The sequence below is a fragment of the Aythya marila genome (genome assembly GCF_965140915.1).
Source record: "Aythya marila genome assembly, chromosome: 10".
In the NCBI taxonomy this organism is placed as follows: Eukaryota; Metazoa; Chordata; class Aves; order Anseriformes; family Anatidae; genus Aythya; species Aythya marila.
Genome location: NC_139051.1, coordinates 5,295,662 through 5,309,622, shown reverse-complemented (window position 1 = coordinate 5,309,622; position 13,961 = coordinate 5,295,662). Strand labels below are relative to the sequence as shown.

The following is a 13,961-nucleotide window of genomic DNA, read 5'->3' as shown; positions in this document are numbered from 1 at the left end:
TACTGATTACACACACACAGCTGTAAGATAGAGAGGTTAAACACAGTTCACATGCACCAAATAAAATGAGATAATTTCTGTTGAGGAAGCTGGCACCTCATAGAAAGATCTGACTAAAGCAGCCACAAGATGCAGGAGATTATTCAGCAAAGCCTACAACCACTCTTCAATGCCCACTGATAAACCACAAACTAAGGAGTCTTTTTTTATTATTATTTTATTAATAAATACCTTAACAGCACCAATGATACTTGAACATAAGTCTGCAACACTGTATGCAGCAGCTGTTTTGTGACCGCAAATGCACATATCGCTATTTTCCTGTACAGTTGTTCGTTTCATCCTTCTGAGTTTCCTTGCAAACAAAGTGAGCTCTTCCATACTTTATAACTTACATACAATTGATCAGATCAATATCAATTAAGAGGAAACTGCCCATGTTAATCTATTGCTCTTTCTTACTTTTAAGGTGACTCGGCAAGCATACAGGAGTGCTATGATTTAAATCCAGATTGCTGTGGTTCCTTTCAGAAGGTCTCATTGCATGTATGTATACGCATACACATTCAAACTTAAAAAGACAAGACTTTTGGCCACCCTAAAATTCCCATGTGTCTGATAGTATTATTAACATTTTGACAACAAAAACTGAAAAAAAGGGTATTCCTATACATCAGTGTTCTGTACACCAGTACGCATTTGTACAATATAATCCACCAAATATTGGCTTCTACATACAATTCCAAAATACGGTGATTCATTTGCATTACCTAACCTTCAACGATGCTAGTACTAACTTGAACATTTCCGGTTAATTTAACATCCACAGAGTACGTTTGTTTTACAAAGTGGGTACAGATTTTTCTTGCTGTATAAGCATTTTACTTATTGGTAAATTAAGTGATAAAGTGGAGTTTGAACAACATAGTCTGTGGTGTAGTCACATCAGCAACTGCAAGTTCCTGGCCATCCACAAGCCCCAATTCTGAAAGAAGAAAGAAAAGTTTACATCCAGCAAATCCACATGTTTAGAAAAAAAAAGTTATGAATGCCATTTACGCAAACTATAAATATGATGAAATAAAGCTGCAAACAGCTCACTAGCTAAACTAACGGTCATCTAACTCAGCTGAGAAACTAACAGACTGCCCCAAGAATTATAGAATTACATAAACCACTATTGAAGTACCTTTAATCTACCTAAATTATCGGCTTGTTTTGTTACCAAGTTTTTCTTCACCAGATGACAACTTTTCACACTTCACATTTAAGCAATTTGAAAATTCATTCCAGAACAACCCAAGAAAGGCATACTGCATGTGAAAAGGGTAATGAAGCACATTCCACTGTATAGTGCAAAACAAAGCTACACGTGCCATACATACAGAGGGGTGACACTGAATGACCATCTTTCTATTTAGAAGAGTATGTGCAATCTCCATGTGAAAACTGCACGTTACCTTTTAGTGTTTTGGAAAGATTTGGCCTTGTTCGTTCTTCAATTGAAGCTACCGTCTGCAACAACAAAATAAAGCCAAAACATTCCCTTTTAAACTCTGACAAGTAAATTTAAACAAAATAAGATTATTAAGCAAAATTAAACACGTTCAGATTACCTGTAAATAAAGTGTTTTATTCCCCCCATACATGGTTGCTGTGATTGCAGGAGATTTCATTTGCCTATATATATAAAACAGTTAAAAAAAAAAAAAAAAAGACAATTAGATAAAAACACAAGTAGAAAATATCTTTGAAACTATAAACTACCTAAAATTATCAAATAAGTCAGAATAGTTGCACACTTACAATGAAGCATTATTTGTCAAGTAATCCAAGATCTCCTGTAATTTCGCTGATGGAGAAATCTCAATGTTTTGGGGAAGTTGGCTGCAGGCCGGACAGTTCTCCTACAACAAAGCAGCACAGGAGACCAGGTTATATCTTTCAAAACAATCGTCATAACCTTTTTTTTTTGAGAAGATTTGCTTCCAAGTATTATTAAGATTTTGTTTTACACTGTTAACTGTGTTTACTGTATAACAGTTGAAATCGTCACAATTCACTTCCAAGGAAGTCAAACTACTGTTTTCTTCCACAGGTAGCATAACCGTTCGGAACCCAGGGTTGCACCAGCACGCACCACAGAAGCAGCTGTCTGAAAAATGTGCCTGTATCAGAAGCTACTTTTCCAAATACTAAGAATTTTGTGCTAAATGAGCAAAAATTAAATATGCCACTATGCATACTATGCAATAGTTTTTGCTAAACTGATTTGTAGAAAAAAACATTTCATTGTCAGGATGTCAAACAACACATCTGTTGATCTAGAATTAAACAGTCCTGCTGTCCTACTCTATGTGGACAAACCACCACCCCAAAACTACATAAGTTCTAAAAAAAAAAAAAAAAAATCCTATGTGCTAAAAGTAATACTCTGGAAGAGAACCAGACTAGTAACATTGTAATTTCTGCTTTTAGAACTTCAGAAACTTCAATAAAAATCAAGAAAATAACGCTGTAAGCCTTTAGTAACACTAACCTTTCTTTCAGCTTCAAATGTGTAAGTGTATAATCCATCCACATCATTGAACACCAAGTAATTGTTAAGAGGAATGTACGCACTATAATGGCAAACACATTTAGTGTTAATATATGTCCTTATCTTGGAAATCATGCACATTATTAATAAGAAATAAGGTACCTTGTGGCTATTTTAAAAACTTCGGTGGCACAAACAGCTGTAATGACAAAAAAGAACAAAAAACAATTCCTTTGCTTTCCAACTCCATCTCAGAACACACAGATATTAAGTGCGCAAAACTATATCAAAGTGACCAAAAAAAAAAAAAACAGAAAAAATTAAACACCTAAAGGTACCTAGAAGTAGTTCATCATAGATTCGGCACTAATCTAAAACCATGTTAAGCTTATATATCGTGTTTTCCAATTATTTTTTTCCCCACACTCATATGCTTTTGCTTGTTCCCCATCATACATGAGTTTTACATTCACAGAGAGTCACACGCAGTTTCTCCATGGCAAAAAAATAAAATAAAATAAAATAAAATGTAAGAATAAATTTAACCCATTTAAAAATTAATATTGTCCTCCTCAAATTCTCTATTCCAAATTGATACCTCACAAAAATCCAGTCAATAAAGCAGAGCTGAAATGAGTAAGAAATAATATCCCGTTTCCTTCAACATACCTGCAATTACTGCATTTGTAGAAGCTACTGCTGGAATAATTCGTTTAACAACCCCTGTAAAAACAAAACATACATCTTCATCTTTTCCAAAAAAACCATAATGAAACATTATTTTTAGCTAGAATAATTACAGAAGGTACCCAGAGGAACTGGGGTTCACCCTTACTTTTGCCAAAAACCTACTATTTAATAAACCAATATAAGCTGCTCCAAGAGAAAGTATCTGCAATACAATAGGTGGAATCTGAGAAAGATACTCAAGGAGTCAGTTCACCCTTCTAGGACAGAAGGGCACACTGAGGTTGAAGTGTGGCAGTTTGAGCCCAGCATTTCAAATCCATTCTCTGTACTAAAGGTCCACAAAGATATACAAGTTACTACAAATTCTGGAGATCCTGTATGAGATTCTCCACTTTTCTATTTAGTTAAGAAGCTGATTACATGAGCAGCAGCCTTCTGCACTTGCATGTGAACAGAGGCATATGCAGCAGTAAAGAACAGATGATACAGTTTTAAGCAGCATAAACTGGCATAAACTGTTGCTAAAAGAGGCAATCACGTTCTTTTGTTCCTACTTTTTGACACAGCAGAAGTGGTCACAGTGTAATGCAAACCATGGAGCTGCTCCAGGTTAAAAATAAAATGGCAAAAAGAATGTTCAGTTTTGTCCCAGATAAGTTCCTCTGATTCATCATGAATACCTAAACATCTGATTCATCATAAAATATTTGTGCTGGCACAGGAAACATGCTGCTTGTTTTTGTTTTAAGACGGTAAGGGAAACGAGAACTATTTCTTTCCCATCAGAGCTGCCAGCTTAGTCACAATAAACACAAAGAATGCCAATCCAGGCTAATTGCAACCACCACAAACCCAACAAAATGCCATACACTTACCTTGGGTGAGTCTGTAGGTAACACCTTTAATATTAAATTGTGATGCTCTTTCTAAAGACTTCTGGTAAATCCACTGTATATGTTCAGGGTCATCTCCATCCAAAGCAACACCTTCTACAGTAATTTACAAACAAGTTACAGTTGTAAGACCTCTTCAGAAATATAGCATTATTTTGGCCTAAAAACATTCTCTTTATTTGTGGAAAAATCAGTACCCCACTTAAATATTAAAACCCGACACTTGGAAACTTTAAATATCAAAATATAGTTTCTAAAACTATCAGTTCTAACATTTTGTATCTTTCACCATCTCAGAGGAGGCTCAGTTTCAATAGGACAAATGCGTCACATATGATTAGAAGGTTGGATTGTAGGTGTGTACACCTAGCTCAAAACAAATTAGTTACAATGATAATAGGTTGGAGGTTGGACTCGATGACCTTGAGGTCTCTTCCAACCTAGAAATTCTGTGATTCTGTGTGATTCTGTGATATTACTTTAGCACCGATGCAATGTAATAATTACCTCCAAAAGGTTGCTCCTTTGGCCACTGCAATATCCTGACGTACTCAATACAATGCTCTGGTAGTCTGGGCATAGACGCAATAGTACACATGGGGAAATTGACCTGAGTGGTTGGGGACAAGGAGAAAGACGGGAAAAAGGATTGAATACATTATGTATAGTGCTGGGAAAAGAAACAAGCAAACCAGAAAGAGGAATATAAACAAAATGGAAACATCAATGGAAATTACCTGTGGTGGATAAAGTTCAAGTGTGCATTCAACACACGCTGTCATACCAGGAATAATCACACGAGCATTTCCTTTGAAACCTTCTGTCCCTCCGTCTATTAAAGGTATGATGGAACTTGGATCCAGTACCCCATCTTCATAACGTAAAAATGACATCTAACAAATAAAAGTGTTTGTTTTTACAAGCTGTTGGAAAAAAAATCCTAAAGATCTTATTCTTAATGGTTTACTATAAAACTGAATAGTTAAAGTACTGGCTATTTTAAGGGTCCACAGCTTATAAAACACTGCTTATTAGTCAGTGTACAAGACTATCTACCATCTTCAACCCCTCCACACACACACAATAAATGCTCTTATTTCCATATAGCAAACCATAATTATTTTTTAAACAAATTCTCAATGATGAAAGAACTTAGTTCAATCACCAGTCTTCTATTACTTTGTAGCAGCAGGGCTCCAAAAGACAACATTTACAAGTTTCAGAAATGCAAGTACCGCTTAGCTAAGGAACAAAACATTCACAATGAGAGCATCCAGAGAAGCTGTGGAACTTGCATTCTTATGACTTTCAAAACCTGACTGACTGCACAGGACACCAAGCAACATACCCTAACTTTGAAATTACCACTGCAGGGCACTGCACAAACATTGACTAACACTCCTCAAGAAAAAGGCACATGAGAGAGCATGCACCCGATCCTTTTCACAATAACAATAAAGTAGAAATAGGTACAGAAGGCAGTGAGTTTCAACAGCCCTTATTTCATTTTAATGCACAAGGCTGATCAATTTTAGTAATATATACTCAAGCAATAACCAGGCTTTAAAAAGATTGAATACTTTACCAGCATGCCATTTATCCATCTTCTTGCAATTATAGAGTCCAGCCCACAAACAATAATATGAAATTCTAGAGGGGGGGGAAAAAGTGTTATTTGAATATACTAATGCATACTTCTTAAAATAACCACTGTATTCTGTCCGTAACTTTTCCAGAAGAACTGACCATATGTTCAACCATCTGCCCTAGGTCACGTCTAAGACAGACACATTTAAGTTTTGTCTATTTGCTAACTCTGTCACCAGTATATGTTTAGTACATTGTAGAAGGCTAAAATAATCAGCAATCTAGCTAGCAGGAAAAGCAGCAAGCAGCAATAACTGCAGTTGTTTGGAATACAACCAAATACCACTTACGTCGATAAAAGCTTTCATCCATGTCTTGAATCTTTTTAAAATATCTGAACGTAAGCACAATAAAGGAATATACATATAATACAGTTGAGTTTACTGTCTTCCATTTGCTAACCTAAAGCCAAAACATTATATAATTTATCACAATAATTTCACAAGAAGCTTTCTTTTAAAACTAAGTGATTGGAAGATTCAAAATTTCCCACAAGCTCTAGCAACTCGTATAACAAGTAAGGGACACAATGTCATAGTCATACACAGGAGAAAGCTCAGCAGACAAAACCATTTAGCAATAGAAAGGCTCTCACAGAGGACAGAGGCTCTCAGAGTTCTCTATCAGCAGTGCTGCTCTATCTGTATAAATTAACGTCTTACCAGTACATGCTCAAAACTCTCTGGTGAATAAACTTGTAATTCTAACATTCCCATGAAAATTAGAATATGTAATTTGAATAAAAAGACTCAGTGGAAAAACACAAGATAGTTTCTTATAACTTAGGCTTGATTTTTCATGCATATTTTCTCTATGCTAATGCCTCTCTATGAATTCACAACCATCAGCAGAATGTATGTGTTCTTTATTGTATGGAAAAAGAGGACTGCAGCAAAATATTTTGGATACTCTTACCACCTACAGAGTTTTCTAGGTTTTTTGAAGGCTATTACTTCACCATAAAAGGATACGGTACAACAGCACAGTTGGGGATGCGACTGTTCAGGAATTCTGCTGCAACTTCTGCTTTTGGTCGCCCAACATCCTTTGGTCTGGAAAAAAAGCGAAGTAATTTCAAATGCACCACCCTAATAACATTCAATCTTTTGAGGGTCTATGCCTTACAGATACCGAATTAAGTGACTAATTATTACTATAAGACTATTTACTGATATGGATTTACAGGAATATTAAGGCATTCCTGTAAAACATCTGATGTGAGAGCCCCAGAGTTATCTAAGTCCAGGAAAAAAAAAAAAAAAAAAAAGTTTTTCAATTTGCTTGGACAAAAAGGGTACTAGAGAAATCGGTATCTCAATCCACATGCAATATACTTTCGTGTCACTTACTCCCTTTGTCATTAACTGTATCTGAATGGTAAGGAAGGTATGTTAATTTTCTTCACAATGAAACCGACACCACAGTTCTCAAAAAAAGAAGGAAACACACAATGTTTAGTTAATTGCAAGTACTATTGCAATGTGCAAGTTCAGAAAGCTTTAATGACTTTTTGTTCAAACAAAATAATGACCATATTTATATATAATGTTTAAGTACTTAAAAAACAAAACAAAACCAAGAAGTCAAATCATGAAAAAATCACTTACCGAAATAGAAACTGTCGGTTAAGATTAGAAACATCTATAGTGTCCATGTCAATAACATGGATCTGTCTGAAACCAGACAGTGCCTGTGAAAAGAGAGTCAACTTTACTTAAGAGGAAGCAAAATGCTTACAGTGCTCCAAGATTCATCCCAAATGGCAAAGAGACAACCTTTGAAGGAACAAACATATCAGTTCTTTGTTCCTTGTGCAGACAGGTGTATTGGCTTTCTTTGTGACAATGCTGGGTTGCTAATGCTGATATTTAGACAGGTGGAATTAGTAACATTTCAACAGTCAACGATAATGTTCTACTGAATGTAATATTGTTTTACCCTACCTTATCATAACATACTTCCATCAACGGTAGGTTCATCTATAAGGGGAATTTGCAACATTCCCTCACAACTGGAGTAAATCCAAAGTGTATATCAGAAAAAAAAAATGTAGAATCTGAGGAAATACACTTAAAATCTTTTTGAAAGATGGGAACTGAGCATGCAGCAGATTTATGAAATCCCACAAATCCTTCCTCTCAATGAGTTATCAAGAGATTTAGTTTGTTATGTCCCAATAAACACAATACACTAGCCCAAAGCACAAGTTAAATTCACCAGCACTAAATTTTCAAATAAAGAAAACTGCCTTGGAGTTGTCACAGTCTCTTCAAGTAAAATCTTGCTTATGCAGAGCAGTAACAGAGCAGTAACCAGAACAAGATTATTCCCAAGTGCTAGAAGTCCCAAACCCCTACATTAATTGATTGGAACGCCTAATGAGGCTGTTGATTTATCAACCACCTCAAGCTTGGAGATAATCTGCGGAATAGTAAAATACCAGTACACAAATTCTGTAGCAAAGTGTACTAACATAAAAGTGCTGGTATAGATTAAAGAAAAACTGTATTTCATATTAAATTATTATATCAATCCACACATTTTCCATTGAATCCATAAGGACAGAAATTATTATGGAATAGGAGCACGGAAAGGTACAGCATTAGTCTAAACTGCTGAACTCAAATAGGATGGTACAGTGATATATTATGATAAGTGAGCTTCTAAGGATAAAAACCACAATAATAGGAAAATCAAACTCATACATTTATTGGGTAAACGTCTGACACCACACAATCTCGTAGCTGCATTTTAAATACTTGAAAATTGATTCATAGAGCACATAGTGAGAGAATCCATTATAATCTAATGCTGTACCAAGTAAGCTATAGAACCTCTGTAGTGTATTTTCCCTCGTCTTATACTTCTATTTCTCCTTAGCAATTTCCATACAGGACAGTGCATGTTGGTCTGATGCAATAAAGCTTTCATTACACAGACTGGATTCAGCAATAGAGATGCAGCTCTGGAGATAAGCTCAGGCTTATTGATCTTGAGGAACTGGAAAACCTGAGAGCCAGTACTCAGGCACGCCAGATGGGTTCCGACGGCATGAAGGTCACCATAGACAGAACAAGACTGGCTCTAGAAGTTTCACTTTGAAAGAACATAATTCCAGCAATTCCAACCTCACTCTGAATTCATCCAAACATGTAAAGAGAACTGAAAATATATTCAGCTTTGACTACTAATACTACACTTCCTGCTAGCTCACTACATCATTTTAAAATATTATCTCGCATCTGAAAAGATACGTTTTAGTTACTGTATTCCAAACAACACTTCTTTATATCCTTAAGAGTACGATTTGTTCTTAGTATAGTTAATTTCCCTTGATCTCATGAGGGAAAATTCCCAAAATTAGGCCTAATCTAAGGCTGCAAGTGAACCTTTGTCTACGCTTCGTAAACAGCACCATGCTGTTCCTCATCACAAGCTTTTAGATAGCTAAAAAAAAAAAAAGGCCTATATTAGATTACAATCTTTCAAGTTCACTAGCAAAGTATTTGTCTCTGTAGTTGTGTACTTTATACCTATCTTGTTATATACAATTAAAATGTCATATTAGCAAAAAAGAAGGATAACTTCCTCAAGGAAAAAAGATTTTAATAAACAAAGGATGAAAACTGAGTAATTACCAGGTTTTTCAGGAGTTCGCATCCTAATCCTCCTGCTCCAATAACTAGTACTTTACATGTGCTTAACAAAAATTCAAGAGCCTGTGAAAAATATAAAATGAAAGAAATTAATAGACTAAATAGGAAAAAGTATGATTTGTCCTTTGTTTCATAAGTAGTACAACTGCATTATCAAATGTTTTCAGTGCTTAGTAAGCTTCACATAAAACAACTTGGATCAATAAAACACTTTGTGCTTGCAGGAGTAATTACATAGTGGACTTTAATCAGTTGTTGTGTTCACGTGATTCCTACATCCCAATTTACAGAAAAGCCAGCCCATGTTGATGTCCATATTCTCCTTGTATTAATTTGGCCATAAAAAAGCAAGGTCCACTTTTACTATTATTATTCAGTTTAAGCACAAGGTTCAATTTAAGGTTTTTCCTCCAAAAAGGTTTCCTATATATAATAAAAATAAATTTAAACAGACAGAAAATATTGGTGGCCAAGAATCGAGAGTTTTAACTAGATAACTGGTTTCTGTGAGCTGTTCTACTAGACCCTAAACTCAAACTAGTAACTAATGGAACATTACTTTAATATTACATTCACCTGCAAGCTCTTTCCCAATATTATCTTTCCCAATTCTGCATGTATTCATACTAAGCCTAATTCCTTCTTTAAATACAATAAATGATTTACTGCATCTAATTATTTAAAAACAGAGACAAATGATGTTATTTTTCACATGGAACTCCAAGACAGCGTAACTCTTATGTTGTGCTATATATTATATGTATTTCTATGTATGACAGCCAGCTTGTAGTTGACAGTGTAAAATTTATAAATAAAAGCCTATGAAAAGAATAAGACACATTCTTGCAGAATCTTACTGTTCAAATACACAGTCTTCATGCAATTTTAGTATTCATACACTGCTGGTGGTCAGTTAACGAAGCTGTTTACATTAGTTGCCAACACAAACTACAGATTTTTATTTAAAGTAAGTGTTTCTCACTTGAGTGCCTGGCTCGAAATCAGGATGTGTGAATGGTCCAGATCGCTCGAGGAACTTCTTTACATGGTTCCAGCGACCTTCCCAGTCTCCAGAGTCCCCACACCCACCATCAACAGCCATTCTGCACAGAACATAGTAAATTCAGCTGCAAAATCGTAGAGAAAAAGCCACACCTCCAAATGCACTTTTTTTCTTTGTATACGTTAAAAATACCTAAAATACTGACCATTCATGCAAATATATCCGCATATCCATGTCCATCATATATGCATGGAATTTATGCGCATGGACACTTGCATGAGTGGGTTTTATTTGTGGAACTAGAAGGCAATAATATAAACGTGTAGAGAAAAAAAAAAAAAAACAGGCAGGCATTTCAATAAATCCCCAATTTAGCTGTTACTAGTAAAAGTTGACCTGAAGTGAGAAAAAAAAAAAAAAGGTGTACACTTCATGCCTTTATTTCCCCCATAGTTAACAAGGACACGAAAAAGGTTGTCCCTTTAGGTTTTGAGGGTGTTGTTTTTTCATCAGCGTCAAGTCTCATATTCTTTTATTTTTGAAATTTTTAAAGAAAGTTCACAAATCGTGAATTTATCAGTATGTTACTGCAACTGTGAGGCACTGAATAAGTAACAGTAACAAGGCCCAACATTGTCTCCACTGAGTCTCCATAGTAGTATAATTAAACAAATGTTAAAGAGTATGAATCTTGAATGATCTTCACCCTCAATTAGTACTACAGAATTTATAACAGCCCAATTTTCCAGCCACCTCCTTGTTTATAGTGGCAATAAGACTTGAAAAAAAGTAAGTTTGCAGGTATTTTCTTCTTAATTATAGAGACAGAATTTTACATGAAACACTCCACTACCCTTTTTCCCCTTTGCAGGTCACTTTTAATAGTACATAACTATAAAATTAAACTTTTAAAAAGACTTACTGGAATAGTTCAAAATCAGCTCGCTTAAGTAATTTTCTAATGTAAGATCATCTCCTACACTAAACAAACCTTTCTGTAGCACGGCACACTTCCCTTTTTTAAGCACAAGCTCCACTCATGAATCGTTCATGAATATGAATGATTATGTTCTGTGTTAATACAAAACTATGCTTGTTATAAAGAGCTTTGAAAATCTTAACTAGGAAAGGTCGTGTCATCATCAATAAGAAGCGTTATTTGCTATGAAAAAATATGAAGAATGCTTGTATCAATAATGGTTGTAGAGTAATGTTTAGGATTTATTACTTCCTTGTATCTCATCTCAAAATACAATGAAAATGTAGTGACATCATCTAGAAAGTGAAACCCTTGGTCCTCACAGAATTCAGAAGATGGACAAAACATTATGTCTGTAGCAACTTTACCTTGCAGGTCTACATTTTGCAAAAGAGTCCCAATAACAGGGAAAAACTTCACTGAAGTGTAAGAATAAATACAATGTAATTTGCCTATAGTTTGGTTGCTGACTGAATTCATTTTGGTTTAACTTTTGGCTTTACATAAGTTAACTTACTGAATTAACACTTTAAAAAAAAAAGTGATTTCATAGAGGACCTTTTGACATCTGACTTTCTACCTCCTCCAATTTTCACAACTTACATCAAAAATAGTTTTAGGAGGCTGTGAATAAACATACCACTTCTGCACTGAATCCTGGACTCATCTATTTTACACCAGCTTTCAGGATATGTATTAAACAATCACTTCTGCAAACAATATGGTGTCAATGCAAAACATAGTAATTCATTCTGTGGATTGTATTGGTTTTGGTTTGTTCCAGAAACAATGCTTGGTGACATTAAGGATTTTTTTAAATCATTCTATACAGCCCACCAGGCACTAAGCAGCTGTACTTCTTTTCTGTTCAGACATGTATTTTCCTTTCTAGTGATATACCGGTCAGAAGGAGTTTCACTTTTGTGAATACCCTGGTCTGACTTTTTACAGGGTTGGCCATTGTGGAGATCTGAAAAACATCGCTCACACAACCCGAAATTTTATGTTTAACTTCCAAGACCGATTTTTTTAAGGGTTTGTTTGTGTGTCGTTACTGCACAACCAAGTATTCGCATTGTTAGATTTTAACCCAGTCCTTATCCATTTCACTAAATAATTTTAAATCTTAAGGTATCAGAGCAGCACAGTCCTTAGGCTGCTTTAGGCCCAGCCTTTTTCCTGCCACCTTCACACACCCCATGCTTTTTTGGGGGGCTTGGCATGCACCCCCCAGCCCAACATGCCCAGGGCTGCCCGTGACCCTGGCACCACCACACGCATGCAGGGCCTGCGGGGCCACCACTGGGGTCAGCTCTGCGACCTGTGGGAAGAGGGCCACGGGGAGACAGAAGGGAAGGGTTATGGGATGATAGCAGACGAGGTTAAAGATTTCTGCACGTCAGCTTCCCGAGGCTGTTAAGAAGGACGCGTGGGATTTGAGGCTTTTTAAGAAGCAGAGGCAGGGGTGCGGGGGGGGGTGGAGGGGTCCACAGCCTGAATTTTTTTCACTCGCGGCCAAACTCCAGCCCGCTGCTCCTAGCCTAGCGGCCCTCCCCGGCCAGCAGCGCAGCTCCCCGGCTCCTGCCCCCAAGCCCCGCAGCCCCCCGGCCTGCCCCCATGCCAAGCTGCGGGCCCCCAGCCCCCCGGTGCGGGTGAGCCCCTCGGTCCCCTCCCGGGACCTTCCCTCTCCCCAGGCCTCGCCGTTCGAGCGCCCTGTCCCTTCCCCTGCCCCTACAGCCTGTCCTGAGCCCCCTTTGCAGCTCCCCTCGCCCTCCCCTGCCGGCCGCCCCTCAGCAAGCGCTGCCTGCCCCTGTCCCTGTCCCTGCCCCGGGCTGGGCGCCCGCAGCCCCGCACTAACCCATCGGCCAGCAGCTCCTCTAGCCTCCTTCTTTTCTTCTCCCTAAAAGAGAGAGAATAAAAGAAGGGTCAGTATCGCGCTACACGCACCGGGGAGGAGGGAGAGGGGACCCCCAGGGCCCGCCCGTCCCCGGGTAGGCGCGGGGAAGGGGGCGGCCGAGCGCGCACATACAGGGCACTTACGGTTCCTCACCATCCGCCATATTTCCCTCTCCTTCCCACACTGCCCCGCGCCCCGCCGCCATGGCGCCGCCTCTACGGGCGCTGCTCCGCCACAGCGGGACGCGGGGCTGAGGGTGGGGGGGGACACACAGGGAGGTCGCCGCAGTTGTGTCCCTGCCAGGCGGCTCCCCGCTGATATGGTTTAAAGGATTTTTTTTTTTTTTGGTCCTCTTCCTCAGGAGGCAGCCTGGTTGTGTCCGCAGTCCTCACGCGCCGTGTCAGCCATCGCCACTCCCCGCAGCCACCATGAGGGATGGCTGCGTGGTTCGTGGATGGGCAGAGATGGAGCGGGGCTCACAGGGGTGGCAGCTCTGGCCTCGGGGTCCTAAATCCAATTTCTGAGAAGCCAAACACTGTAGATGGAGATGGGAGAGGCTGTCACAGACCTCGGGTGTTACGGCCACACCTGGTTCATTGCTGGTCTCACATCTGGAGCAGGACTTCCCTGCCCAGCACACCCAGCGTCCTTTTACAG

At 38.2% G+C, this 13,961-nt stretch overlaps 1 protein-coding gene across 3 annotated transcripts; it reads right to left on the bottom strand.

Moving 5' to 3' along the window:
* Positions 1 to 199: 199 nt before the first annotated feature.
* Positions 200 to 13,944, bottom strand: UBA3 (ubiquitin like modifier activating enzyme 3). Of its 3 annotated transcripts, none has more exons than XM_082768599.1 (18): positions 13,448 to 13,944; positions 13,266 to 13,307; positions 10,408 to 10,528; positions 9,408 to 9,488; positions 7,377 to 7,459; positions 6,741 to 6,821; positions 6,060 to 6,103; positions 5,708 to 5,772; positions 4,860 to 5,015; positions 4,630 to 4,732; positions 4,105 to 4,218; positions 3,209 to 3,262; positions 2,702 to 2,738; positions 2,540 to 2,621; positions 1,807 to 1,907; positions 1,617 to 1,680; positions 1,461 to 1,515; positions 200 to 985 (listed from the first exon to the last, which is right to left on the bottom strand). In XM_082768599.1, exons 1-18 carry the CDS (start codon positions 13,507 to 13,509, stop codon positions 897 to 899), a joined length of 1,434 nt encoding a protein of 477 aa, XP_082624725.1. In that variant the 5' UTR covers positions 13,510 to 13,944; the 3' UTR covers positions 200 to 896. The 3 variants fall into 3 exon arrangements, with proteins under 3 accessions (XP_082624725.1, XP_082624727.1, XP_082624726.1); XM_082768601.1 differs by having other exon boundaries at positions 13,437 to 13,473; XM_082768600.1 differs by lacking the exon at positions 13,266 to 13,307.
* Between the last annotated feature and the right edge of the window lie 17 nt (positions 13,945 to 13,961).